This window comes from Agelaius phoeniceus, chromosome 4, assembly GCF_051311805.1.
Source record: "Agelaius phoeniceus isolate bAgePho1 chromosome 4, bAgePho1.hap1, whole genome shotgun sequence".
NCBI lineage: Eukaryota > Metazoa > Chordata > Aves > Passeriformes > Icteridae > Agelaius > Agelaius phoeniceus.
In genome coordinates, this window is record NC_135268.1 from 22,396,727 (window position 1) to 22,424,568 (window position 27,842).

The 27,842-nt window shown below is 37.5% G+C and overlaps 1 protein-coding gene across 7 annotated transcripts in view; it reads left to right on the forward strand.

The window, feature by feature from the left end:
- GRID2 (glutamate ionotropic receptor delta type subunit 2) overlaps positions 1 to 27,842 on the forward strand; it is a 681,167-nt gene that overhangs the window by 462,712 nt on the left and 190,613 nt on the right. For all 7 annotated transcript variants that reach the window (XR_013182016.1, XR_013182018.1, XR_013182020.1 and 4 more), the window contains exons 6-8: positions 6,899 to 7,072; positions 11,906 to 12,067; positions 21,132 to 21,251. Coding sequence is in view for 2 of the 7 variants with exons in the window: in XM_054633768.2 (XP_054489743.1) it covers positions 6,899 to 7,072; positions 11,906 to 12,067; positions 21,132 to 21,251 (456 nt within the window). In the remaining 5 variants the exon portion in view is untranslated. The remainder of the gene's footprint in view (positions 1 to 6,898; positions 7,073 to 11,905; positions 12,068 to 21,131; positions 21,252 to 27,842) is intronic.

Consider the following 27,842-nt stretch of genomic DNA (forward strand, 5'->3'; position numbering starts at 1 on the left):
GCTGTGTAAACAAACCAGGTCCAGCATAACCATTAGTTTGGGCCCTGCCTTGCTCCTGAGCGGTGCTGTATTTTCCAGCACTGAATGGGGTTTTGCTGGGAGAGAACCCAGCTTTAATCTGCAGGTGGTCATGTGAACAACATACATGTTTTCTTTTTCATGTCTGAATAAACTAGAATTCACTTCAGAGTTAACACTGAGTATTTTAAGGAGAGCATCAACTGTGAATCTAAAGCTGTCCTCTGTAATCGGTATATGGGACAGCAGTTTCTTAGACAAAGCTCAGATTTTGGCTTGCTGTTCAAGTTAAAAACACTGCCATTGATTTTTTTGTTTTAAATGTTACATGCTTTCTAAAAGATCTAAAGAATGTGCTTGCTTTTACCTGTTTCAGCTCCTTCACCCTCAAAAAATACCAAACAAGACTGAGGGTCCATTCCTAGCATATATGCTTTCTCTTTGCTTTTTATTCAGAAATTAGTGTCTCCATGGGAAAAAAGAAATCTGCTTTTTAAGCATTGTTATTTGCACATTGCAGCAGATGAAATGGCAGAGCAATCAAAGTGGTTACCACTCAGCTGCCTTCTCCACTCCAAAACTCTTTCTCTGGGCTGCAGTCCCAGCAGCAGGAAAAGCTGAATGATTTGCACAGAGAAATGTGCATCATCCCTTCTTAGTTTGATAGTCTTGTATATGAAAAGGATGAAAGCTGTGATTAAGTTCATTCCAACAAACTGCTCTAAACCATCGTCATTAAAGTCTCTGCATCTCATTCAGTAATTCCTCTTTTCTCTTTCAGAGAAAGTGAATATGTTTAGTGCTATCCCAGCTTAATCTGCTTCTGGACCTAAATCCATATTGGGTACTGAGGTAGCTTTCCAGCTCTGTTTGTTTAAAAATGCAAATAATTTCAATATTATGAGGACACAGAAATCATATTAGCAATAAATAAGATCGGTAGATAATACTACAGCAAGTGTTCTGCTTTGCACAATTTTTCCTCGTCACTATGTTCAAATTAGAGGAGAAATCTACATGTTTCCTGAGTGTTTGATGCTGGGTAATTGCTTATTGCAATGTTTTGCCAGTTCAGTAATGAGATTGCAATGCCTCTATTTGGCAGTGCAGGATTTGGAAATGCAGAGCTTTGTGGCCCCCTTTCTGTGTGATACATAAACCAGCTATCTTTATGTCCCAGTCTGTTTGAGGTGGGCATCCATTACCTGCTGATGGCCACAGTACCTCCATATGACTGGGAGATGATCTCAGAGCTCTGCCCATTTCCTTGCTTCTGTGAATCTTTTGTGACAGCTTAGACATCTGTGCTTGAGTGCCTGTGTTGGCTAAATGACACTGTCAAATAAGTAACTGTAACACTGCTTCTCTGGCCTCCTAATTTGAAATTCTAAAATGATCTATGACAGTGAAAATGTGTTGTTGCACAAATTGTGCATCTGATTCAAATAATTCCTTGCCTTGAGATACCAAAAGAAGATGGAATTGTCTTTCCTTTTCCATCACTGTGCCAAGGGAATACAACCTTCTTACCAACTATAGTAATGCAGAAGCAAATACCAACTTCAGTTTTGTGATCAGGAATCTGCTTAGGCTTTGTGAGGTAACATCTGCTATTTTAATTGCTCACTTTAAATGCTGTTATGCCTGCAAAGAGTTCCTTAATTTTTATTGTCCCATTACTTGCTACTTTATGCAATACAGCAAATTTTCTTGAAGAGTGTGTATCATAATGTAAGTGTGGGAGGAGGGGGTTTGTTCCTATAAAATGAAAGAATTCATAATTTGCTAAAACATAATGCATCGTATTAGACCATAGCAAATAATGCAAATCTCTTCTGATCAGTATAGTCAGCTGAGGAAATGCTCTCCAAATAAATGTTCCTGTTTCTTCAGGGCCTTAAAGCAGATGTTACAGTTTTTTATTTAAAATTTTCAGCAATCATAGATTTGAATGTAGTCATGATCAAATATGCCTTAGCGAAATGTGAGAATGGATTTCTCACACTCTCTCTCCCTCTGTCTATCTGTCTTTCCTTGCTTCATTTCCTCTGCACAATAGTAAATACAGCTTCAAAACTCCAGGATAAAAAATGATATTTCTTTCATGACTTTTAATTCACAACTGTACAGTAAACTTAGATTTTATTTAGTGGAGCCGAAGAAGGGGCATTTGTATGATTTTTATCACTTTACCTTGCTCTTTTTAAATGCAAGAAATGTCTTTTTTTTCCATTTTAAATCATGTCTCTCTCAAGCATTTTCCTTTGTTAAAACGTTTAGGGTTACCTTACTATTACCTTGCAATACCTGCGGCTGCCACCAGTTCCTTATTGCTATTGTTTACTTAAGGACAGCCCCAAACACTTTCCACTGCTTAGAGCTGGAATACAGAGGTGAAAATATTAATGCTACTTTACAAAGGATTGTTTGGATTTCATCTGCCATAATGCGGTCAGTTATGACCAGATATATTAGAATCAGAATGGAATGAGTGCACAGGAAGGTTGATTTGTGTTAGAGGAGAGGGGAAAAGTTGGCTTGGTTGGAACAAAGACTAAAATAGGATGTGCTCTCTGTTTATAAACACTTACAGAATGTGAATAAATGCATCATTGTCGAGAGCCAAAGGACAAGGTTGACACAAGAACAAATGAGTTCAATTTGTGCGTGAGTAAACTGAGGTCAAAAGTTGTTAAAATGTTTCTAATTACCAGAGGCACCAGAGTCTGGAAAAACTCCTGCTTGATGAAAGAATGAAAAAAACCTCCAGACTTTTTAAAGACCAATTTATGGGAAAAGGTCCAACAGGTTTGCCCAGCACAGCACAAGAGAGGACTGGGGGACCTAAAAGGTCGTATTCAAAGGTTGTATTCTTTTTGATGAAGACTGTTTCCTAGGAGAGGGCTTGTCCTTGGCCCACGTATTCATCTTGTTCATCATGTTTCAAGCCCAATGCACTCCACCATGAGTAGGCGTGTAGAGCATAACCATGTTTCAAGCTCAAGCCATTAGATCAGGTCCTATAACCACACCTCAGTTCCAGGAGCTCATTTATATTGAACATTTTCATATGGATAATGATTGATAATAGCATTAGAGCTTCAGCTGAACCCTTACATTTTCCACCGGGTTGGTGGGCCTGTGTGAAATGACACCCTCTTTGGATCAGGTGGGCAACCAAGTTGCCAGCTCCTGGCATTAGTGACAGCTGATGCACAGATGGAGAGAACCCTGCTTTCTCCAACATCTTGGATTTTTTCTCTGTGAAAGCTTAAAATTAGTTTCTCCTTGTCCTGTCAGGTTTTATTCATCCTTTTCTGCAAAGCCTAAAAACCATAAGGGAGATACATAGGAGCAAGTGATGATGCAGTTCAAAATCTGCTTTTGGAGTAACCTCTTAGAAGTTCATCCAGCCATGCTTTTACCTCAACTTCTCCTTAGAAAGTGCTGAGAAATTTGGGAAGGGCACAAATGTTCTCTGGTGTGGGCAGTGGCAGCCTAGAGGCCTTAAGCCACCCTTTTTTCCTCTGCTGACTTTTGGATAAGGGAGGAACACTCTCCTCTCTGAGTGTCAGGATTCTCTTTGATGAAGTCCTGGTATGCACTGGAAAATAGTGCATGTCCCCTTTATTATGAATACTGGAACCATCTTTGTGGCTCAAAGTTAAGATGTTTTCATTAGAAAAGGTATTTTTTGCCTTTGTTTGGTGCTTAATACAGGAGCAGGTAAATAAATTCTTCCCCTCCATGTGTCTCACTGCTGGTACAATTGCTCTGTGGTAAATACTAAGTCTCTGCCCGGGCTGCTTATCTTAAAATAATGGGACAAATATTAGATGTCCATTATGTAGTCTTCATCCCCATTGGAGTCGTGCTTTATATGTCAAGATGATCCTCTTCAATTCTTGTTTCCTAATCAATCTATAAAAAGTTGTTAATTTAAATCCACATTTTTTTCCTAATTTATTTGCCTGCTTAGATGAAATGTACATCTAATTTTATCTTTGTTCCATTTGTGGCAGGACAGTCTCTCCATAATTCCATGTTCAGACCAGCAAAACAAAGGCTTGGAAGTATAAATTGAATTTTTGATGTAAAAAATTAAAAAATTAAAAAAAAAGGAAAACAAATAAACAAAAAACACAAAAAAAGAGAAAAACAACCTCACAACCTCACATAACCTAGCCTAAATTTATTCAGGTGCCAACTCAGTTCAACTTGGCCAACTTTCTAATTTTTTTGACATTCAACGCTTGTATAACATTTCATCTGCCGCCCTTATATTGTTACACTGTATCCTCCTTTGAAGTGCAAATGAAAATTGTTTCCTCTCATACAATAGTTGCTTTATATAGTTTTCTTAAGTCAGATCCAAAATTCAAGAATGAGAGATGATATTGGAGAGTCATTATATAAAAGGCTTGTCACTCAGTCAATGCCAAGTATTTAGAAAACGACAAAGAAACACATAGCAAATGACTAATGTTGAATTTGGGGTTGCATGGCATTGCTTTGTTGTCAATCTAAAATCTGGATTTATGGTATAATGAGCATTTAAAATAATAGCTGTCACTAATCTATAGATGTATGTACCTCCTTGGCCACCACACAGAATGGCTTTGGTGTTTCAATTCTGTTATTATTTCCCAGGTGATGTATAATGACATGAGGTAGTAACCTAGAGATAAAATAAAATGAGAACATTCTATTCAAAATGCACCAAAAAGTGCTGAATGCAGAAAACATAGATACACTTTTATGGCAGGAAAGATAAATGCTTGAGGATTTGAAAGTCAAAATCTCTTTTAAAGTAGTTCTTGGCAACATAATGTGGCTATCCAGGTGTCTGTTTTTACATTATTAGAGTGAGTCTAATAATCTTGGTGTTACGGTTTGGATATACTGCGTAATGAAACCAGGCAAACTTTTTTAAATCCTCTGAGAAAGTATATAATTTAAAGTCAAGATAAAAAGTTTCTTGAGCTCTCCTTTATGGTTATATTGAAAGTGTTATAAAAAAAATTATATATTTTGCTAAAACAGCATTATATATATATTTTTTTTACCTCACAGCTAGTGAAATTATACAGGCTAAATGAAAAGACAGCATCTTAAGCTGAGATAAGCCATTATCTGTGGTACATTAAGAATTGATCGACCATAAATGCAAGGTGTTACACTGAACACAGCTGATGCTATGTTATTTCTCTTTGCAGGAAAAAAACCCTGATTTCATAAAGAACATTAATAACAGATGAATTCAGAAACTATGATAATCTGTGAAGGCAAATAAAATACTTTTACTGTAGTCAAGAGAATAGAAGCTATAATTTACATATATTTCTTTCAAAATTTAAGGGAAAGAAATACCAGTATGTCCAAAGTAGTTCCTTCAAAATAATGAAAAGATATTATACTGGAACAGCAAAAAAAAAGCCAAAATAACTGGGGTGGTTGTTGTAACATTTAAATAGCTGCTTTTTCATAAAGCTTGGCTTCATTTCCATAAGAAAGATTCCATAATTTGAGATCAAGTCTATCCTGGTGTCTCCTGAATTCTTCAATATGGTTATAGATCAGGGAGCTAAGGTGGAAGGAGATGATGGCATTTCATTGCAGGTATTAACAATGCAGATGTGCCACATCCTTTGAAAAGTGACAAATCCATAAATACACAAATGAAAAAATATTCAATAAACTGTGGTTGTATGCAAGAGAATATTAAGTGCAGGCTGCCTATAGGACCCTCTTGATCCACCTCCCTTCCTGGGGCATATCCACAGTTTTAAATGTCTGGAAAGTTTGGGGCATCAGCCTCTGTAGTTAAGACAGTTCATGGACAGACAGTTCAGCGTGATGAGAAAGAGATCCTGGTTAAAAAGTTGGTACACATTTTAGATTGTTTCTACAATTTTACAGGAAAATACAGATGCAAAATTACCTTGAAAGCTGCCAGCTATTTGAATCATCAGGAAACAAAACATGTTTAACTAAAGTTCAAGTTCTTATGTGAAGGTTGGAGTCAGTTGGTGTTGCTTGGGAGCCTGTGTTCCTCTTATTCAACTTCCCTGAGGGACTCATAATTCAACAGTGTAAAACACCATGCTCCCAACCTGCAGGAATTTATGCTATGTAAAAAATGTTTTTCTGGTTTCCCTAACTTATCTTAAAGTTAATACTTCAAGCTTAATATTGGTAGATTTACTTAGCTATTTTTTTCTTTTAAGTATTTGTCTGTAGAGCTGAGTGTTCAGCTGTAAGCCTTAATAGGTACACTATGGAATAAAAATTTGCTTTTAAATTAGGTCTTGCTATAAACAAGCACATTTATACCTAGAATGCTCTTATGCATTTTCTTTGCCCTTTTGGTAAATGATTTCTAACTAGCGCATTGTTTATAGGTTCTTGATACTCTGAATCTAGGAAATGAGCACTTAAGGCCTGAAACATTGTCTCTACCTTCACTGCTCCTGAGCAGTGTTGCACTCAGAAATACATCATGCTATGGCCTCCTACTGATTTATACATTATCTGTCACGGATGCTGTGAAACAGTTTCAAATAGAATATGAGGAGAGGTAAAAGGGGGGTCAGAGAAAACCCCAAATGAAATAGCTATTAAAATACAAGTATTTGCTGAGGTTTGAGCACAGTACACTTTACACTTTGAACTTTTGCCGTTTAGGGTGGTATTTGATTACCACCGGTTATTTTAATGAGCATGCACATATTGGTTTTGAGGCTGTGGTGGAGATTGACAATAGCTGTGTGTCAACCAGAGGCCTCTTGGTCCACTCAGTTTATTTTTTGTTTATCATTTGGTGGTCACGTTTCTGCATTTTGACTCTGATGCATGTCCTCTCCCTTGCCTTCTCTTTCAGGAAATAAATGATGTGGATGTGCAGGAGCTGGTGAGAAGGTCAATTGGGAGGTTGACGATTATCCGACAGACATTTCCAGTCCCCCAAAACATAAGCCAGCGCTGTTTCCGTGGCAACCACAGAATATCTTCATCACTGTGTGATCCCAAGGACCCTTTCTCCCAAAGCATGGAGGTAGCTCATGCACCAGTCTATCCCCACCTGGGAACTGTCTTTCTAGATAACTTCCAAGTTTTCCCCCAGGGGCTTACTGTAACTTATTTTTCATGTCCTGTCTGACATGTGATTTAATGGCTCATGGCATGACAGGGAAACACCTGGAGTTGGGGAGGGAGTGAACGTGTCTGATAGGGAGCAACAGCTTGCCTATAAACATCCAAAGAGCAACCTGAGATAAACATCCAAATAAGATAGTAAACATCCAAAAAAGCAACCTGGTCTCCAGGTAGTAGGGTAGTCATTTTGTTGCCCTGCTCAATTTTAATTTTTGTCATTGCACCCAAAAGAATTTCCTCCCTGTAGTCAATGTCTCCTGAGCTGCTGTGCTTCTCTGAGCCTCAAATATGTTGTTGATAAGAAAGTCTTCCTGGGAGACCCACATCATCTCTTTCAAGTGCCTTGGTGTTTACATCTAAATCTGTGTCAAAGTTCCAAGGAGGCCTTAATTTCAGTATTGTTAATCACAAACTACAATGAAACTAAATGGGTTCCTACCACAGGAATTCAGCAACAGGATTCCTGTCCTCCTGACTTTACACAGTTTCTCCAAGAACAAGTCCTCTGTGTCTCTCATTAGGTTTCATCATGACCAAGCTTAGGCACATCAGGAATGTGAAATTGGCTCAATACGTTGATTTTACTTTTGGGTTTTTTTTTCTGTGAACATTTCTGCAATTGTAGAAAGATGGCTACATATTATTTTTTTTAGCAGTGGAGGGAGGAGGTTATCTGACCCAGCAGCTAAAAGCAGCAACCTAATGATTCTGAAAGAGAAGAGTGAGAGAAAACAATGGGAGGAAAATAGGGAGGTCTTCAAGAGTGTCTGTTTAAAATGAAAAAATGTAAGGGACAAAGTGTGGATAGTCTTGTCCTCTTTTAGATTAGTTGTAAGGGCCTTTGTGTCACTAATTTTAGTTCACAAAACAGCCAGCCAGCAATTATTGATGACATGAAAAACTGGCTGTAGCAGAGAACACAGTGATCCTATTAGAGTTCTCAAAGCAAGCAGGGCTGTGTGATGCCCATTGATGCTTAGGATATATCTACAGACTGTTTCAGAAGTGTAAAAATCCTTTAGGCTGTGCCATTCTGTCATGGCAGCATGGTCCTGGGGGAACTTGGGCAGTCTAGGGACAGTGTGCTCAAGCTGAGAGTGTGATCAGATGCAGGAGTCAGAGAGTGCAAAGAGCAGTTCTCATGAACAAAGCTCCTGACTACAGCAAGGTAGAAAACAAGAGCCATGTATGTCTGTGGGATGCTTTACATTTTGATTTGTATTTCTCTTCAACTTCACTTTTGTTTTCACTTTAGCGGTTATGTGAATCCAGGAAAGATAAGTTCTAGAATTCAAAGCTTAGTCTTGATAAACTGGAAAATTCCATTTAATTTTTTTAGATTGGATCTTATACCTTAACCTGTGTGTCCTGATCTACCTATAGCTTGGAGAGCTACAATGTTCCTGCTGGAAGCTTTCCTAGTATTTTGGTTCAAAGGAATGATGGAAACTGGATTGGTTTAATTGTTCTGTGCAACTGAGTTGCTTTTTGCATGCTTTCCCTGAGATGGCTGTGCTTCATTATTTTAGCTGAGTGAGACAACATTATAAACTGAAAGGAAGGAAAACTCTGACACAATTTCCCCTGTGCCTTTGTATGATGCACAGTCCTTTGAGTAGCTGTGGGGTTTGTTTGCTGCTTCTTTGTTCTACCCAACAATATTATAAATTAGTTTCTAATCCAGTGGGGAGCTGGAACAGTTTATAAATTGAAATTACTAAAGCTTTTTTTTTTTTAATGACATCGAAGTGTGACTAATCAGAAACATTCTCTGGAAATTATAAGGGTGAATTTCTTTATTTATTTTTTTCTGAATTACTCCCCCTAAAGTCTGTGGGAATAATTAATTTTTTTCAGCATCTTTATTAAAACTCTGAAAAATATTCTGGTGAAAATGTCTCACTGTGTCTTTGGAACTGGCCTAATTGAAACAAATTCTTTAAATCTGTATCATTTTGAAGGCAGAAAGTTAAAAGCTGGATTGACAGAAGAATTTAGTACTGCAACCCTTTTATCTAAAAATTATGTGCAATATTATAGGTATAGATAAAAAAAACACTGATACTCCAGATTAATCCTTCATCCTTAATCTGATGCTAAGTACCTTTCTTCCACACTCTGGATAAAATAATCATATCTGAATTTTAAATTGCTTTAACAGCAGGTTATGCAGTTAAATACTTCTTGGTAATGCAAGTGTCCAGCCCTTAGCCTAACAGAATAAATAAAGGATTAGTAATGGACACCAGGCAGTGCATTAAATGCCCCAGTAAATTTATGTGGGAAATTAATAAAGGTGTAAAGTGACTTTAAATTACAACCCCCTTCTGTTCATTGGGACAGATATTAACGAAGCATACTTCTGGAAGTGACAGGGAAGGGTGATTTTGAGAAACAGGAATTAATTGTAGGGTCTTTATCATTGCATTATCAGTGATTGATTGCAGTACATGTTAAGCTCAACTATTAGTGAAGGACTAACAATGCTTAATAACTGCTGAACTCTGTCCTCCTGAGCCCTGTTAATGCTTGATGAAGGCCCAGCTATATTACTCTTAGATTAGTGAGTGCATCCTTCCTCATGAACTGTGACAATTGTCTTCTATTCCCATGGTAGTAGGTTACAGAAGTTACCTTGAAAGCAATGTCCTGTTGTTGGGAAATGATGACTTGGTGTCCACAGCCCTTCATGTACCAATTTAGTCTCGTTAGTGACCTTATTCCCTCTGCTCTCCAGAGGTGGTGTGTTTTGGTTTTTTTTTTTCCTTTGGCAAAGACTTGTATGGAAAGAAGCTTGCCTCACAGCCCAGTGATAATTCCTCCCTTCCCTATTCCAACAAATGTCCCTCTGGTGCTGACTTCATTGGAGAAACACAGTTTTAGCTGAATGCTTTGAATTCTTTGTAGGTTTACGATATGCAGGCAAATCATCCCAGTTGTTTTTAAAATGCTTGATTAACCTGGGCCCAGATCCTCAATCCATACTTTTAATCCTGCCATGCACAATGATGCCCGGCCTGTGCATCTGAACAAAGTAGATTTTGTTCCTGGGTGCATACCAAAATAGAGATGTTCACAGCCACAAGAGGAGCTCAAGTAAGAATAAAGAAGCACCTTCTTTAGAAGAAAGACACCATGAAGGATCATTTAAAGAAAAAGGGCAGTAAGGATCACAGGTTCTGTGCATCTCTGCCACTAACAGAGCAGTTAGTCAATGACACAAGCAAAGCCAGCATAAAGATGGGATTTAAGAAAGGAAATAAAAACATTAAAAAATGATATGTTGAGAGGACTAATTAGGCAGGAAGAGAGTTTTTTGTTCAGCATTATTGTGCTTCCTTGCCATATACCCCCCCCTCCCAATAGCTGCAGGGCTTTCCCAGCCTTTGGATAGATTTAAAAAGCAGACTAGGGCTACTAAATTTCCATACTTTCCATTTGTAAGCTTCTTTCTTCTTTTCAAACTTTAAGCACACTACCTATAGCTGTGTAAAAAACCCTTACAGAGAGCAGCCAACAAATTCCACAAATCTGAGGAAATGTCTTTTGGCTTGTCTGTGACTGATGGAGAAAAAATCCCAGCAACCTTGCCTCAAATTGCCACTGGCTAATTTGCTGTCAGGCACTAGGAATGTTCTACAGAGCCCTTTATCATGCACCTGAGGAAACTGTGTTTCCCTCAATAACTTTAGATGACCAATAAGTTATCTAAAAATAATATTCCCAAAAGTCCTTTTCATTTCTGAGCATAATTTTTCTTCATGAGAACCTCTGTTCAGGACAGCTGAGGTTTCTTTTTACGATACTGTCAGTAACTTAAATATTCCTGCCATCTGAGGACAGCAAAGTTTGATGTAAAACTATATTGTAGATTACTTGTTTCAGAAGTGTTCATGAGTCCTGAGCTTCTGTTCCCTTACTTTTAATTGTGTCTTTCACATCTGACTTTGCACTGTGTGCGTTTAAAGCATGTACACAGAACTAAAACATGGTTAAGTGGAAGGGGCACACAAGTGATTCCTCTTCTTGAATTCCACTCTTCTGCTTTTTATCCCAAACAAGAACTTCCTCACACTGTATGCATCTGTGCTCACAGTGAAACATAAACACATGTACTCTGTAAGAGTTTTGTCCTGCAAGCAATTAGCAGCCAATGTCAAACACTCTGACAGAAAACACTATAAATTGCAGAATCAACATGCAATTGCACACTGACAAGAATTTCATTAAGTCTTATTTCATGCCAGGAAGTGTCAACCAGAATTGACTGTGCAAATCAGGAGCAAAATAACAAAATCTATTCCAAATTTGAGAGTTTCTGCTTTTCAAAAGAACAAAATAGCCTTGAAGATAATTCGATGGTGTCCAAATATCTGGTGGCTGAAAAATTGAGTCTCATAAGGAACTGGTTAAAAATAAAAAGTCTGTTTATGGTCATAAGTAGAGCTGTAAATCTGGAAAGTTGAGCTGTGCCAAGGGTTGGGCTGCCTGGACTTCTCATGTGTGTGTAGTTTGTTTAGTGTTTATCACTTTTAGCATTACAGCCCCCAGCTGCAGGTTTTACCAAAGCCAAAATGTGTGACATTTTGCCTCTCACAGATTCTTCTTAAAACTAAATAAAGTATTTAATTACCAGAGGATTATGGGTGAGGCAAAACAAATGATAAATTCTGGCTGCTAGGAGGATACTACAAATAGCTATGTTAATGCTTTCCTTTTGATCTCTTCACAGATTTCAAACCTGTATATATATGACACTGTCCTCCTGCTGGCAAATGCATTTCATAAGAAGCTGGAGGACAGGAAGTGGCACAGCATGGCCAGCCTCACCTGCATCAGGAAGAACTCTAAACCCTGGCAAGGAGGGCGATCAATGCTGGAAACCATCAAAAAGGTACTTTTTCCCTGTGTTTTCTCATCTTTGATTTCTAAAATACTGACATTAGGCAGTATTTCCTCCTGAGGTGAATATTACTCTTATCAGTATAGTTTTTATGTATTCAGTTCCTGAATGGAAGTAGTTATTTGGCTTGGGTTGTTTGTCTGGTTGGGTTTTTTCCATGTCATAATAATCATATTGAAATAAAATCAATAAGTATGTTTACCTAAACTACCAAAACAGTTGGGTGCTCAGGGAAGAAAAACTGTCAAAGGTGAACATGTGTCACTGTTGAAGAAGTTTCACAGGTTAGGAAGTAAAGAAAATAAGTTTACTCTTTTGTTTGCAAAAGAAAGGAGAAAAAATTGCAGAATTGCACTTGGGTAATGTTCTGTGGAATTTGCCATTGCACTGCCTTTGACATTAATAAAGTGAAATCATAGAAATGGGAGTAAGGAAACCCCTAAATTATCTAGGCTATATTCTGCCACTGCAAAACTGTCCCTGTAACTGTGTCCAGCCTCATCCCCAGTGGGCTGCAGCTGTGAGCAGCAGGTGAGCAGCATTGACAGCAATGAGCCATGGAGTGCCCAGGAGCACTGACCCATCACCAAAGGGAGCAGAGGGCACACAGGTGCAATGCATGGACATGAGGGGTATAAAAGGCTGGGCTAAAGAGCAAGGGGGGCAGATGCTTGCAGCCTTCTGCAATGGCATGGTGTTACTCTGTATTGTGTCCATTTCAACTGTAACATAATGGTGACCCTGACATGATTCAGGATTGGGCTGTAGGATGAGGTACAGCCTGAGATGGAGCCCAGTGTAGTGTTGAGAGGAGCAAGGAGAAACTGCCTAGTCCAGACCAGACTGATTTTGACACCTGGAGTACAAGTAAGCTGCTAGGAACATAGTGGGAAATAAGTGTTTTATCTACATAGGAATCTTTGTTGAAAAGAAAAGGCATTAAGACCACTAACTATGCCCTTTGTAGTGTTTTACTGTGGGAAAAGTCACAAGATTTTGAGACAGATGCAAGTACTGCTTTTAGTGTTGGAACATAGAAAGGAGCTGGAGAAAGTATAAGATGTAGTGTCAAAAGTGGGCAAGACAGCTGTAGATTTGGCTACCACCTAGAGATTGCTCTATGAGACTTTAAAAGAATAGAAAACAGAGCAGGACAAGAGAGGCTTAAAGTGACCACCTAATACAAAAAATACTGTAAGAAGAACAAGAGAAGTTATTAAAGCAACAGTGGGAGCTGGGGAGAGAGTAGCTCTGTTCAGTATAGTGTGTTTGGTAGTGAAACATATATATTGTGTTTGTAAATTACAACTATTAATCTTTGATTAGAAATAAGTATAAAAGTTTATATTTCATAAGCATAAGTGCACTCAACAGATACTAGAGTTCAGTGGGTGCCTGCTCATTGCATTCAGCCTGTGTTAGATAACACCCCTCAAAGCAATGATGGAATTATACAGCTGTGTTCTTGTGTGTTACCTTATAAAGTTGTACAACTACATGTATATAAGTTTAGGGAGTGAATCAAGGTCAGTACACAGACACATTGCAGAGATAGTACAGCCTACACAAGAGATACTTCTACCACGTTTACTATTTCTTCTACAAGGGCTCTATGGAGAGATGGTAAACTTAGCATTTATTTAAAAGGATAAAAAGGGGAATTGTGGGCACACAGTTTGGGGTAATTGGGAATGGGGCTGCAATTGAACCTCATCCCCAGTGGGCTGCAGCTGTGAGCAGCAGGTGAGCTGCATTGACAGCAATGAGCCATGGAGTGCCCAGGGGCACTGACCCATCACCAAAGAACAAGAAGGACAGATGCTGGGCACTGACCCATCACCAAAGGGAGCAGAGGGCACACAGGTGCAATGCATGTAAGATAAGGATGTAAAAGGTTGCACTGAAGAGCAATAAAGGGCAGAGTTTGAAGCTTTCTGAAGTGGTATGGTGTTACTCTGTATGGGCTAATGCTTTAAGTTTTCTGAAATTGTGTGGTGTTAGTCTGTGTATTGTGGCTGTCTCAACTGAAAAGTGTAAGTCTCGATACAGCTTTATCCAATGTTGCTGCTTCCCTGTGATTTTTATTTCCTACCTTAATCCTTGTCATGCCCAAGATGCTTTTCCTGTTCTTCAGTCTTCAAAGATAATTTCTCTTAGTTATTTCCTTTCTTCCTGATGTGTACAGCCTCCACATACTTACAGACAAATATCGCAGCCTTCCAATATTTAGTCAATATGAACAAGTTGAGAGTTTGCCCTTCCCTGTAAGTTTTTTGCCTCATTTTCTTTATGCTATTGATGTCTTTCATAAAACTGCCTCCTCATTTGTCTGCATACACTTCCTGATAATGCATACTTGCATTTAAAGTGCTGGTGTTGTAAACACAGGAAAAAAAAGGACAGTAAAAAAAATTAAAATGGCACTTTATTTATGGCTTTCACTACAGGACATAAAAATAATTTAAAATATATTGTTGTCTTGAGAAGTTGCTATTCTGCTCTAGGTATTTAGCTTTACCGGAAATTATGATGACACTGGCAAAATGTAAGATTCCTTTGAACGCTGCTTATATTTTACCCAGTCCCAGGTTAATCTGCATTACCTCCAAAATGATAGTTCAAGGATTTCTTTGGTATCTGTTTCTACTTTCCATTCTAGCAGTTTGAACTCATGGCACTGCAAGAATAATCCAGGACACATTTCTTACTCGGGCAAGATAGGTCTTAAAGGGACTCCAAACTGAATTGCTCTTAACCTGTCTGAGCAATTTCTAATTCACATTTGGCAGTCCCATGTATTTTGGATTCAGGCAAGCTGGTTCTCTTCTTGCCTTGGATTTTGTAAATACTGTTTCACACTTTTCCATTAAAATGGCCAGGAGAATTATGAAAACATTCAAAAAGACAGGAGCAAGTGGAAATTTCAGACTTGTTGTTAGCTTGCTAAAAAATGAATCAAATGCCAAAGAAATTCCTGATCTGTGCAGCTAACCATGTTTCCATCCTGTCACTTTTGGGTTTCTCTGCTATTTCAATTAGATGGCTTTGATAAGGAACTATTTTATTGCTGTAAATTGAATAATCCAAATACTCCTTACACTGCATTGTGCTGACAGAGATGAATTTCTAGAAGCAACGTGCTAAAATTGAAAGTCAAAATTTAATCCAAATGAAATATAGAAATTTTACTTTGTGTGGATGTCAGTAGCATTTCAATCCATAGGCAGGGGAAAGCCAAAGAGTGCAGCTGAGAAGTGGAATTGCACAAAAACAGGAATTCTTCTTTAGTTTTGTGGCCTACTTTCTCTTTTCTTTCACTAAAGCATTTATGTAGAAGAACCATGGGATCACAGCTGTGTACTTTTGAAATTAAAAATTTGGCATTGATGAATGCCTGATGAGGTATCAGAAAACAATAAAATTCAGAAGTAATGAAGGGAAAAAAGTCCTCACTTCATCTCTCTTCCTGAGAATTCTTCTCTTTCCCATCTTGTCTTATTCTTTAAACATATTTTCTTTCCTATTGTCCTGGAGAATCCTCTACAATCAACTGAAATAGATTTTTTTTTCTCAAAAGCATACCAGTTTCCCTTAATTTTGAATGAAAACAGATGAAAGTTACCACATGGTATTTGAATAGTTTCCAAATTAAAGTTCCTCATTTTCATTTTGAAATCACCACTGTTGCCAGTGGTGGTGTATAATGGAATATCATAGTAAGATATTGATATAATTCAGGGTGAAACTACAATTGGGGATTTCTTAAATACTCTTGGAAAAAGAACTTCCATCCTCTGCAGCACCTTTATTTACCCTTCATGGTACTGCAGAGCTGAAATCATCACCCTGTCTCTGGTTGTTCCTCCTCTCGGTGTAGCTTCACTAGGAGTCAAATTATACTCAAGTACTCAAGGTTTTGAAGGGAAAAAGAGTTGAGAATTTTTCTGAAAGATCCAGAAACAGGAACATTTGGCAGTGTTTTAGCTGCAGAGGGAGACCTTTCTTTGATTTCTGGAGGGGGAAATAAAAGAAGAGGTGGGAAATCTTGATTGAGTTACTCACTGAAGAAGGTAAGAGAAAGGGATGCTGATGTTTAACCTACAGCAGCAATTGTTAAATTTGTTACCCTGGTGGTAAATAAACTGATTTCTTTTTAGTGAACGAGCTAGTAAAGGACAGTAGGCAATGAGAGGAAATTAGAGTTTCCAACATTTCTTAAAATTGTAAAAAAGCTGTCTAAATCATTCCTTATTGTCATTTGTTACTTTTCATTGCTGAGCATTTGACTCATGCATCGCTATTTCTACAAACAGCTACAAAAGCGTTTTTTTCTTTGTGAATTCAGCTGATTGGACAAAGCCTAAAGAAAACATTTTAAGCCCGCCACAATTATTTAAATCTAATATCTGTTCCTGCCCATCCTGGAACTGAATAAACAGTTAAATTCATCAGGAAATACAATCCTTCTAATGAATTTGGACAGCTCCAGCAATTAGTTTAAATTCACTTTTGTAATAGGAACTATCCCTAAACACATGCTCACTTGTTTATCTCTCAGTAAAGCCATTTCACAGTTGGAGGAATGAGTATCACTAGAAAATAATTCTACTTTGGGAAAAATTAATCTTCCTGAGTAGCCTGGGAATGAGTGTAAGTAGGATTATAGGGAGGATCAACTCAGCAAGATGGCATCAAGTTTCTGCACATACCTCCTCTCACATGTCCCAGGGCACTTCCAGTCACATTTGTTTAGCTCACTAACAGCAGATTTTCAGTGCTAGCAGCAGCACAGAGCCTATCCCTTTCTGGAGAATGAGCTGTACCTCTTGATGTTTCATGAATCATAGGTGGGATTGTCAACTAGTTCTGCTCTCAGAAATGTCAGTGACACTCAGTGGTGACATGCAAAAAAGACGCCAAATTGTTTTTCAGGTAGTGGATTGGATTGTCAGTGCTAGTTGAAAACTCAACAATGTTCTCAGGATCAGACTTTTTTCAAGAATAAAACGTGGAATGTGTATTTACTGATTATAGCATTTTTGTTCTGCCTATAGCAGGATATAGCCTAGTTTTTATCCTTAATTGCAAAAGAGCTGGTACCTGAAGAAAAAAGAAGAGGAAGTTTGAACAGAAGCTGAGAGCAAGTACAGTATTTTATAGCTGATTGGCAAGCTGACATTGCCAAGTGAGGTCCTCACTGCTAGGTAAATAGTGCTTTCTTCAGGGACTTAACAGTATAGTACTGCCTAAGCATATATAAACTCTAGTTTATCTTGCCAGTCTAGATGGGACTCAAGTAGGCTTTAATTATATTGCCAAGCTTTATAACAGCTCTGCAAAGCCCAGAGCAGTGATCAGGATCGTAAGTAAAACATTTTTGGCCTAGCAACTGACATTTCACTCTTCAGTTGTATGTGTGTCAGGAAATTACATGGTTGCAGCTGAACCTCAGAAGAATTTGAGAAGGTAGATAACAAATATGTCTTCATTCTTGCCCAAACAGCATTGTTTCTGTGAGTTAAATGGAATGAAAAATTTATTTTACTCTTGCCTGTTATCATGATTAACACTAAAATCATCTGGGAAAAATCTCATCAGGAAGTTACTGCCTCAGTAGCTGTCATACAGATGGTCATTTCCTCTGTGATCCCCTTCCACTGTGCACTAGCAGAGGGATAAAACACATGCTGTAAATCAAGTGTTTCAGAAGAGCCACACTGAAGAGGCACCCACAAAACTTGGAGCAGTGTCCTGAAAATGATCCTAGGTGATATCCTGCTCTCCTCTGTCAGCCCTGAGCAGCACCCAGAGTTGTGCAAGCCTTGTGGAAAGGCTGTGGGGAGCAATGAGGAGCAGGGGAGAGCAATAACAGGATTGCACGGCCTGCAGGTCCAGCAAGATCAGTCCCAGACAGGGAGGAGAAACCAAGACCTCCAAGAAATTTCCTCTAAATTTAGTATTGTTGATGATATATTGGTGGTTCTTTGCTGTTTTGTCTTTCTGCCTCTTCCCTTCCCAAGATAGCAGCATTCCCATTTTGATGGGAGCTCTTATTTCACTATTGTATATGTACACAGTCTAGGAGAGGAAGCTCTGATTAAGACACTGCTAAATGAGAAATTTTCAAAGAATGATAGATTGCCAAAATAGATAAATGAGAAATAATGTTGTTGTGGTTAAGACTGGATTCCAGACAACTAAAGCTGATGGACTTGGAGTTTGTATCTTGCCCTGACAATTGCAGCCTTTAAAAATCAAGTTAAACAAACTCATACAAAGTTTCTGGTTAGAGATCAAATTCCCAAACATCTTAGGTAATTCTGTTAACCTGTACTGTCTGTAAGGGGACATATATTTCCAAAGAATCCTGTGTTTTCTAAAGAAATGGATCGATTGATTACTTCAAGTGTTATTGAGGTTAAATGATTATTCGAATTATTTTTAGTTGTATTTACTCAAATAAGGACAAAGGTTATAAAAATAAATTTTAAACGTTTTTAAAATTTTTAATTGCTATCCCAAGTTTCAGAAAATCCTTTACGTTTTAACTCCATTTTCCTTTAAGTATTGGGACTGCTCTCAGTCTGGAAAAAAATGCCACCTAAATTTTCTAGATTGAAAATCCTGTATTCTTCATTTCTATTTTCTGCTGTACAAAGCATCTATGTGAAGAGATAGTAATGTTTTTGTTGAATATTTCCTTTCTTTTCCCACTTTGTTCCAGAGTTTCCCCTTCCTTTTTCCAGGTCCTGCTTATGGCTCACTTGAAATCATTCTACTGCTCAGGTCATCTATACCAGTTTAATTAATTTTCAGGCTTTAATTACCTCAGACCCAAAGGTTTAATACCCAGTGTGAGGGAAATTTTTAGGAAGCAATATATGAAATATTAAGTATAATATAACCAAATCAGTGTCTGGTAAGATGTCCAGATGGAGGCTTAGAGCAATCAGCTGGGCATCCCAACTCTTACAGGTCTGTGCCACTTTGCAGGTGTTTCTCCATCTCATCTTCTGTGAAAACTGTGCCTTAGGTATTCAAAAAATAGATAAGAACCTATGAGAGGAAAGGTATATAGGGCAGGTTTCTGCTTCTGATCCACAAGTAGGATGAAGTCAAATTTAAGTTAGAGTAAAAGGTTTATATTTGTGTAACTTGGTTATTTACCAAAGGATATCTTCAAGTGATTTTGTGGGCAAACACAAGTTCACTGTCTTTACTCTGAACCAGCCAGGCATGTGCTAACCCCAATCCAAGAGCCACATTTGGTTAGTGCAGGATGGTAGTCAAGATAAAAAGTAATCAGTGTCTTGCTAACCACAACGTTTGTCGAAATTCTCTGATTTGCAATTGCCAAAGTCATTGCCATTCCTGCAAATGTCTGTTTAGATGTACCCTTAATCAGGCTATTGGCTTTTTTCCTTTCTTTTTTTAATTTTTTTTTCTAATACAGAATAAAAAAGTAAACACTATAGAAAGAAAACGTTATCAAAAATATTTTATAAAAAATCATTACATATGTTTATGCACAAAGTATTTTATTGGTTTTAACTGTAAATGGCACTCATAAAATAGTTGTATTATTAGAATATTTGCATTCTTATTTTAATATATAGGTATTTGTGCATTATTCCCTGATAGTACTAGTTTCTAGTAGTCTAGTAAATTCTAAAACTACCATCTCAATGATTAATTTCGTTACTTATGTTATAATCACAGTAATGTTTTATAAAGGTAGGTGAAGATTCTGTCATTTCGCAACAATCTGCAATGGAGATGCAAATTTTGTATTCCTTCCTGGATTTTGTCCAGACTGAAGATGTAAGAACAGAGCTTTTAATATGATTCAGCAAGGCTCATGTGCTTAGCTAGATAGTTCATATGGCAAGTTTCTCTAGTTTAAATAGAAAAGTTCCTAAGTGAAACAATAATCACAATTGCAAAGTTCTTGCTTTATGTTTTGGGGGAAAACTATGCATTTCATGGGGTTTTACACCAGAGGCAAATTTCTTTTTTTGTACATTCTTAAAATATTTTTTGCAGGTCTGTTCTTTTGGTTTTTTGTTGGTTTGTTGTTTGTTTTTGTTTTTTTTTTGAGGGAGAGTGCTAAGCATCAAATTTTCCTTCAATCTGTAAACTGAAGAAATTTTTGAACAGTAAAGGTTTTCATTATCAGCATTTCACATGGCTCTGTTGATCTTATAGTTCAGGTCATCACAGTTTTTATACAAAGATGAAATGTGTGTCACGTTGAATTAACTCTGGAATAGATTTTGAGTATGGCTGTGGCATGTATAGCCCTTTCAACTCTAATTCTTTGTGGGGATTATTCACTCCAGTGTTTCATCTCTAGTATTTTAACCCCTTCCAGCAAAACTGTAGAAAGGTTAAAACAAGCTTGAGGAGATGCTGCCTTGTTGCTCATGTCATGTATTCTTAGTAGAGGATAATTGGGAGGAAAAATAAAAATCACTGCGTTCAGCTAGACCTTGAATGGATCCCTTCTTCATTTGTGCAGATCATATACATTGAGCTCAAAAAGCACATAACTTCATCTAAACCTCAGCCTGCCCTCATGTGGAAGTCTCATGGGGGACGAACATTTGAGGGGAAGAAGAAAGGATCAACAAGCATAACTAAATTTTGTGCAATTTCTTCTATGTGTTTAGCTTTGCTTTCACTGAACTTCTTTGCAAAAAACTACTTTTTATTTTTTTTAATTTGTTGGAGTTGAAGGGTCCATACATACATGCTGATGGGTCAAAGAGCAAAAATTGGAGTCTTAGCAAATATGCTAAGAGTAAGACTTGTTTGTATTGACTCTGCTTAGCATTGCTGAGTTTAATTCTTCTGTGAGGAACTTCATTCTGATGCAGGAGTAATTTAAGCTTCAGAATTTTTAGGGAACCATGGTCTTTGGAAAACTATCCTAGTTCTGGTAGTTACCTATCTCTTCTGCATAGCTGGTGCATGAAGGCCTTCAAGAAACGAAAAGTTGTTACAATTACTCACTGAGAAGTTTTCAGTCAATTTTCCTTTTTGTTTTTTCCAATAGGGTGGAGTGAATGGCTTGACTGGAGAACTGGAATTTGCAGAAAATGGGGGGAATCCCAATGTGCATTTTGAAATTTTGGGGACAAACTACGGAGAAGATCTTGGCAGAGGCATCCGCAAGGTAAGGCTACATATATTCAACTAAGAGATTGCTGATTTTTTCAAAACCTTTCTTGTGTTCCATGTTAATAGAAAAGCATTTGATGGCAGATAACATGGTGTTCTGTATTGGTAAAGGAGTAAGACATGGGAGAAGACCTTTGAACGTTGAGGTACTCATCTATTTCATGATTTCAAATAGGTCTTGGAGGAGGTTGTGTTGATCAAGATACCATTTGTAATGCAGAATTTGTTAAGCTGCTGATGAACTGTCCCAAAAGACCAGTGAAAGCTGTTGTGTTTAACCCTTACAACCCCTGTCCAAAATAGAAAATCTTACACTGAATTATGTTTAGAGCACCCAGACTGGTCCCTGATACTTGGTCAAAGTGGGATGCCCCACCTGCTATATGATTAAAGTTCATAGCAATGGAAAGAGAAATTCTCTTGTAGAATAGATAAAATTTCTATAGCCTCTTCATGAAATAAATACATGGTGTTTTAATAGGAGTTAACTTTTACAGAATAAGTTAATGTTATGTACTCAGCTGCCAGACGCAGTCCAAGGGACTTACATTGTTACAGGGAATAGCATGTATGTCCAGCAAAATGACTCTTTCTTGGTATTTGAGTTTTGCCAATTTAAAACTAAGTTTAAGTCCTGTGTAACAAATGGTGGAAACATGTCTCTATTTGCAATGAATAGCCTTAACTTTGAAAAACTGCTCATCTGGAATGGCAAAAATCATATGGCACTTCACAGGTAAACGAAATACTAATAGGCTTTTCCAGAAGCAACTCTCTTTGAAAGACAGACTTTCAGAAAAATAGCAAGATCTTAATTTAGTGTATCACATCATACTGTGTTTTGTATAGGAGGAACATGAAGTGATTGAAAGGAAATGAGAGAGTTTTCTTAATATATGTAAACTGGGTCCATGTGTAAGTGTCACTTCATGATGAAGTGCATCATTTGTCTGCATACCTTCTGGAGCAACAGATAAGTACTCTGAAAGCAGGAAGAGATAAATAGGAAGTCTGAAGTGTCTAAAAACTGAACTTTCTCCTGCACTATTCATCAGAATTGTTATTCTGTTTGTGCTCTTTCATCTCTTGTCAATACCCTAATGTACACATGGGCCTATAGTTATGTCACCTTGTGCAGAGGTCCTGACAGATGCTTCAGAAACTAGACAGAACTGGATCTGGTTGATATTTGGAGGTACCTTGAGAGTCTTTAGAGACCAGAATGTTGGATAAATCCTTATTCCCCTACATTTAAATTCTGTCTGTTTCAACATATTTTGATTTATTTTCCATGCTATGCACTGAGGAGCTATTTATTCTTTAGAGCTGCCTTCTAAGAGACAAATCTGTGTCTCTTCATTTATTTGGTTGACTTTGACTGGGTTTTTTTTTACTTCAGGCCTGTCTGGGTGAATGCCTGAGTGAAGCACTAAGCTGTGCTCTTTCATTCCCAAAAAGATAGAAAAGAAAGAGAGACTCACAGAAAGATCTTGGAAATATAGAAGTACAAAAAACCTCCTGGCTATTCTGACTCTTTTTTGATGGTGTGTTTAGAATTGTACTATTAATTTACGCTATGGTAGAGTTTGATTTTAAAACAGATATTAATGACTGCGGTCACACCTAACTTGTGTAAAACAATGGGGTAACACAAACACGTCTTTTGAACCTTCCTTGTTTGCTCTTTATGGTAGTTCAAGAACAAAGAGACATTCACTGTCTTCAGAGTGAAATGGATTTGGAGTTGGTGAAAGAGAATAGAGCTTTGCTCAGAATATAATTAGATGATGAAACTCAGCATCATACAATCCTTTTGAGGAGAAAAAAAAGTTTAAAATTAAACTAAATACTAAATATATACTAAATACTAAAAGTATGTGGGGTTTTCTTTACGTTTGCCAAGATGAGCATTTAAAATTAAATTTAGATATTATAAGAAAATTTTCTTGTTGAAAAGATAATAAATGCTTCTCTGTGGAGTTTTGTGATGCACTGCAGCTGGTTATAAAGAAAAAAGGGTCCAGAGCAGAACAAATTAAAACTGTTTCATTTTTTTTTTCCTAAACAGCACTCAATAAGCCAGAGAAACCTTTAAAAAGATGTGTACAGAAAAAAATTTCTTTAGAAGGAAAGTTCTGTATATATTATGAGAATGTGATAATTGTTCTCAGAAGTTTCGTTTAAAAAATTCCAATAATTATTTCAAATTTTTGCAATAAATTGATCAAGAAAACATTTTAAAATTAATTTCTAGTCAATGTCAAAGAATTAAAAAACAAGGTAGGTTTGTCAAAACAATTGCTTCAGAGACAGAGAAGAAAATTTTTAGGGGGTTTTACTATTTGACAAAAATTCACATCTTTTATCTTGGACTAGGATTTACTTTACAGTGTATGAGCTACTAGTGTTGGAAGCAAATCACAATAATTACAGGAGTCAGATATATTTTTGTTAACTACACTAATTAAAGTACACTTCAGATTTTCATGTATTTAGTGATCTGACTGCAGAACTACCTAAGCATTTTTATTTCTCAACTCTAGTAGAAGCAGCTGCAATTAGCAGACTGACTGAAATTTCTAAGCTAATGCATCTTCCCTAATCAACATATTTTCAAGTACTTTTATAGGAGATAATGAAGGGTAAAATCATTACAAAAGGCCCATTGAAGTCATTGGGACCAGAGATTCCCATCAAGTGAATTGTTTAAAGAATTGCTATTTTGTTTTCCTGAGGAACAGTCAATTGATTTTAATAAAGAAAGTATGATTTTAAAACGCATTTGAATTTCTCAAGAGAAAATTGAATTGAAAAGAGAATTTCTGCTTGAAATCTGTTCTGCTTGGGTTCTGGAGTCGTTTATACTACTGCAAAGTTCACTAATATTCGTAGGTGATTATTCCCAGGACTCAAGAAAAGCAAATAGTTTAGGATACACAGAGAATTCATGTTTACGTTTGGTTTATTTGGTCAAATTAGGCCATGTATCTAAGAAAAACTATCTTCACATCCCCTCCTTCAGCTTTCATGGGTTACTATGATACCTGAAAAGCAGTGGGAGAATCCATGTGAAAGGTCATTGTACTGGGCTCTGTCACCTAGTGACAAGTTAGCAAATCCTGGAGTGGGATTTGCCTGAAACAGCAGTTTTGTACCCTCGTGACTGTAAATGTTATCCATCACCTTGCAGACCATGGATCAGTTAGCTTGCACCTTTTGCCAGAGCCAAGTACTTGGAATAATACACTCAGACTGCTGCCAGGTACTGATTTTATTGACACCAGTGGTATTACAACCCCAAAGGAAGTGAAGAAAAACTCTCACTTCTCCACATCATGCTGTGGAGATGTAGTTATATTTGTGCAGATGTAGTTATATTCAGTTAGGGACATGGGTCTATTTCTGACATTTCTCTGTTGGCATTTGTCTGTTGGTATTTGACATTTGAGCATGTATTCTTTGACATTTAAATTTCAGTGCAATACTTTTATCTATACTGCTGAAATAAAAGCTGCCATTCCCATGAATAACCATCCAACAAACAAACGAACAAAAGGAAGTTGATGGCTCTGAGTACTCTCTTACATCTCAGTGGTGTAGAAAACAGCACTGCAGAAATAAAGTGGTTTTCATGTTTCTTACAGTGCTCCTTGTAATTCAGAATGGGCTCATCTTCAAAGGCTCTGTTTGACATTTGAAGTTTAGAGGACTTTGTTTCTGTTCCCCCACTGGTTTTCTTACCACAGGTGGGCATTTGAAGATGATGATGTGTTTTGCTCTACCTCCCTATCCATATTAGCATACACTCACCTCCTCCTGTATGTTTCTCTTCTCTTCTGAAGATGTTTTAGGTTATTTCTTCCCAGTGAGGGAGCAAGATGATGTACCAGGCTCTTGCATCAATTCCTGTCTGCACCAAGATGTCCATGTCAAGGTTTCCTTGGCATTCAGGACAGCTAGAGATGCCTTGGAGGAAGGATTTGTCCATTAGGATTGTGTAGGGTTCAGTTCTAAAGCCTTTTGATTGATTGTCTTAAGGAGGAAATGTCATCTGTTTTGATCCAAGGGAGATGTGTGGTGTGGAGCATCTCATGTGAAAGGGATTGAAACCTGTCTAACAGGTTCTACAGTGTTCCTCTCTGCTTCTGCCAGTGCAAGTGGCAGAACCTTCCCTGCAGAGTCAATGCGTGCAGGTTTTCATTTCACAGACTATTAAGGGTTAACACTCTGTAGTTGTGCTATTTGTTCAGAGATGGGAAAGCTGATTTGCATTTCTTCATTCTCTTAAAATAATTGCTATTTCCACTTAATGTGAAAATACTTGTTGATCACAGTAGTGGTATTTCTTTCTAATATGCTATATTTTTTTTCTTACACTTGAATCATGGAACAATGTTCCAAGCATATATTTTGATCTTCAGGAAGTTGATTTCTATTCTTATAAAGTTAAAACGTATTTTCTGCGTCCATTATCTCATATTCCCTTTTGTGCCATTAGGCAAAAAGAGTAGTTATACAGCTCTGCCAACACTTAATAACAAACCCCATTTAATAACCAAGAGCATGTGAAGTATTTCCTTCTCAGTTAGCTTCTTGCTAAGCTACTTGAGGTAAATTATGGTTTCACCTGGTCTCTTTGCCAGCACAATCAAGGTAGACCTGTGTAATGTGACTTTAAAAATATATTTGTGTCACTTCCTTATACTTTAAGCTGTGACCTGTGCAGCTGTTTCTAAAGGTTGACATGCAATTTATGATGTGACTGAAAGATATCCTTGTGATTTAGAGAGACACTATTGATGGTGTATTTTCTAGTGAGTGGAAATAAAAGTTGCTGTGTCTGACTGCTCTGCAATCTCTAGTATTGATGGAGAAGGTGGACCTGGCACAGTACTACCATGATGGTCTTTCTAAAGCAACTTTAAATACTTAAACACTCTTCTAGAAATGAAGTAAGCTGCTTAATTCTAAAGGTAAAGAGTTAATTAAATATGTTGGTGAACCAAGACTGGCTGTTCTGGTTCAGCGCAGAACTTAAATTTTGCTGTAAGCCTGCTGAAGAGTACAATTTCCTCCCTTCATTTAGTGCTATGCAGTAAATCTATTAAGACACAGTGAGTGATGCTTTACTTCCTGGTAGCTTCTGCAAATCTTTTGTCAAATCTTAGTGAAATTGAATTTGGCTGCGAAGTGTTGGGGATTTGATTGCCATCACAATAAAACTAGAGTTAGTAGAGAACCATGTTTTACTTGGAAGTGTACTTCTGCTTAGATTAAAAGCCAAACCAAATGCATATTTGACTATAACAGAAAAAGAAATTAAAGTATCCATCCATAATTGTATTTTTGAATTCAAAAAAATTTAAAGGTCTTAAAAAATTTTCTTCTTTTGAATGGAGCATTTTCTTTTACAATTTGAAGATGCAGAAAGAGAGGCAGACTGACCCAAAGTAATCAGTAGTGTACCATTTGGAGAATTTATCAGCTTTTGGACTCTCTGATTCAGATGGAGGAAGTGAAATCTAATTTTTGTGCTGGATTGTCCAGCTGTCTGCCCTGATCCTGGGCTCTTTGGATGAATATTTCATTACTTGTAATAAGTGTAAAGTAAAGAAGCCAGAGATGGATTTGGTGGCTTGGTGGATGCTGCCCCAGGAACACAGAAGACAAAGGTTCAAGTCATCCTTCTGATAAATGCAGAGCAGAGTTGCTACAACTCAACCTATTCCACATGAATTATTCACCTGTGGATCAAAACATCCCTCCAGAATCCATAAGAGCCAGGATCAGGTGTAGGACCAAAATGACCCAGAAGTCCAACTCCAAAATAATACCCACAAACCCAAGGCAAGCACAGTGAGCTATACAGGTGTTATCCCATCTATTTCTTCTTACCAGAACAGTCAGTCATGTCTGCTGAGCTCTAGTGTGTTTAATGTGTTGTAAAAAAGAGAATTTTAGCCTGTAATACTAATGGGTGTCAAGAGTCCCTGGTCTAGAACAATAAGGATAAGTGCTCAGTGAAAATTCCTCTCAAATAATTAAGATCTGGGTTTATCCAGTTTCCAGCTCACAGGCTGGATGGCCCTTAACAGTGACTTACAGGGCTATAGATCATTTTGAAAAAAAATAGTCTTTCAAGCCTCTGAATAACTGCAGCACTCTGGAGTCAAGAGGGACATGCTCCTGCATTAGGAACAGTGTGGGGAGAAAGGGAAAATGCAGGATGGCAGAAGGGGGGAATGCAATGGAACCCTGCAGAGAAGCATTGATGTCAGGCAGAAATTCCCCTTGGGACCTTGGTGCTCTGTAGTGTTTCTCTTCACAGTTTTGGCAGGGATGAGCTCGTCTCTCTTTTGCTCAGAATATTCAATCCTGTCAAAACTGATAAGAATGTTCTAACTAAAAAATATTTTCAGTGCATTGGGAACTGCCTATTTTGACTGATTGCTTTCATCAGAGGGAGACAAATCTTTTTTATGCTCTTTAAATTATATAGTTTCATGCATTTTATTCATTTCTGTTCATCTGGAAAAGAGGTTATATTTTACCCATCTCCTGCAGAAAATATAGTTGACTTGACAGC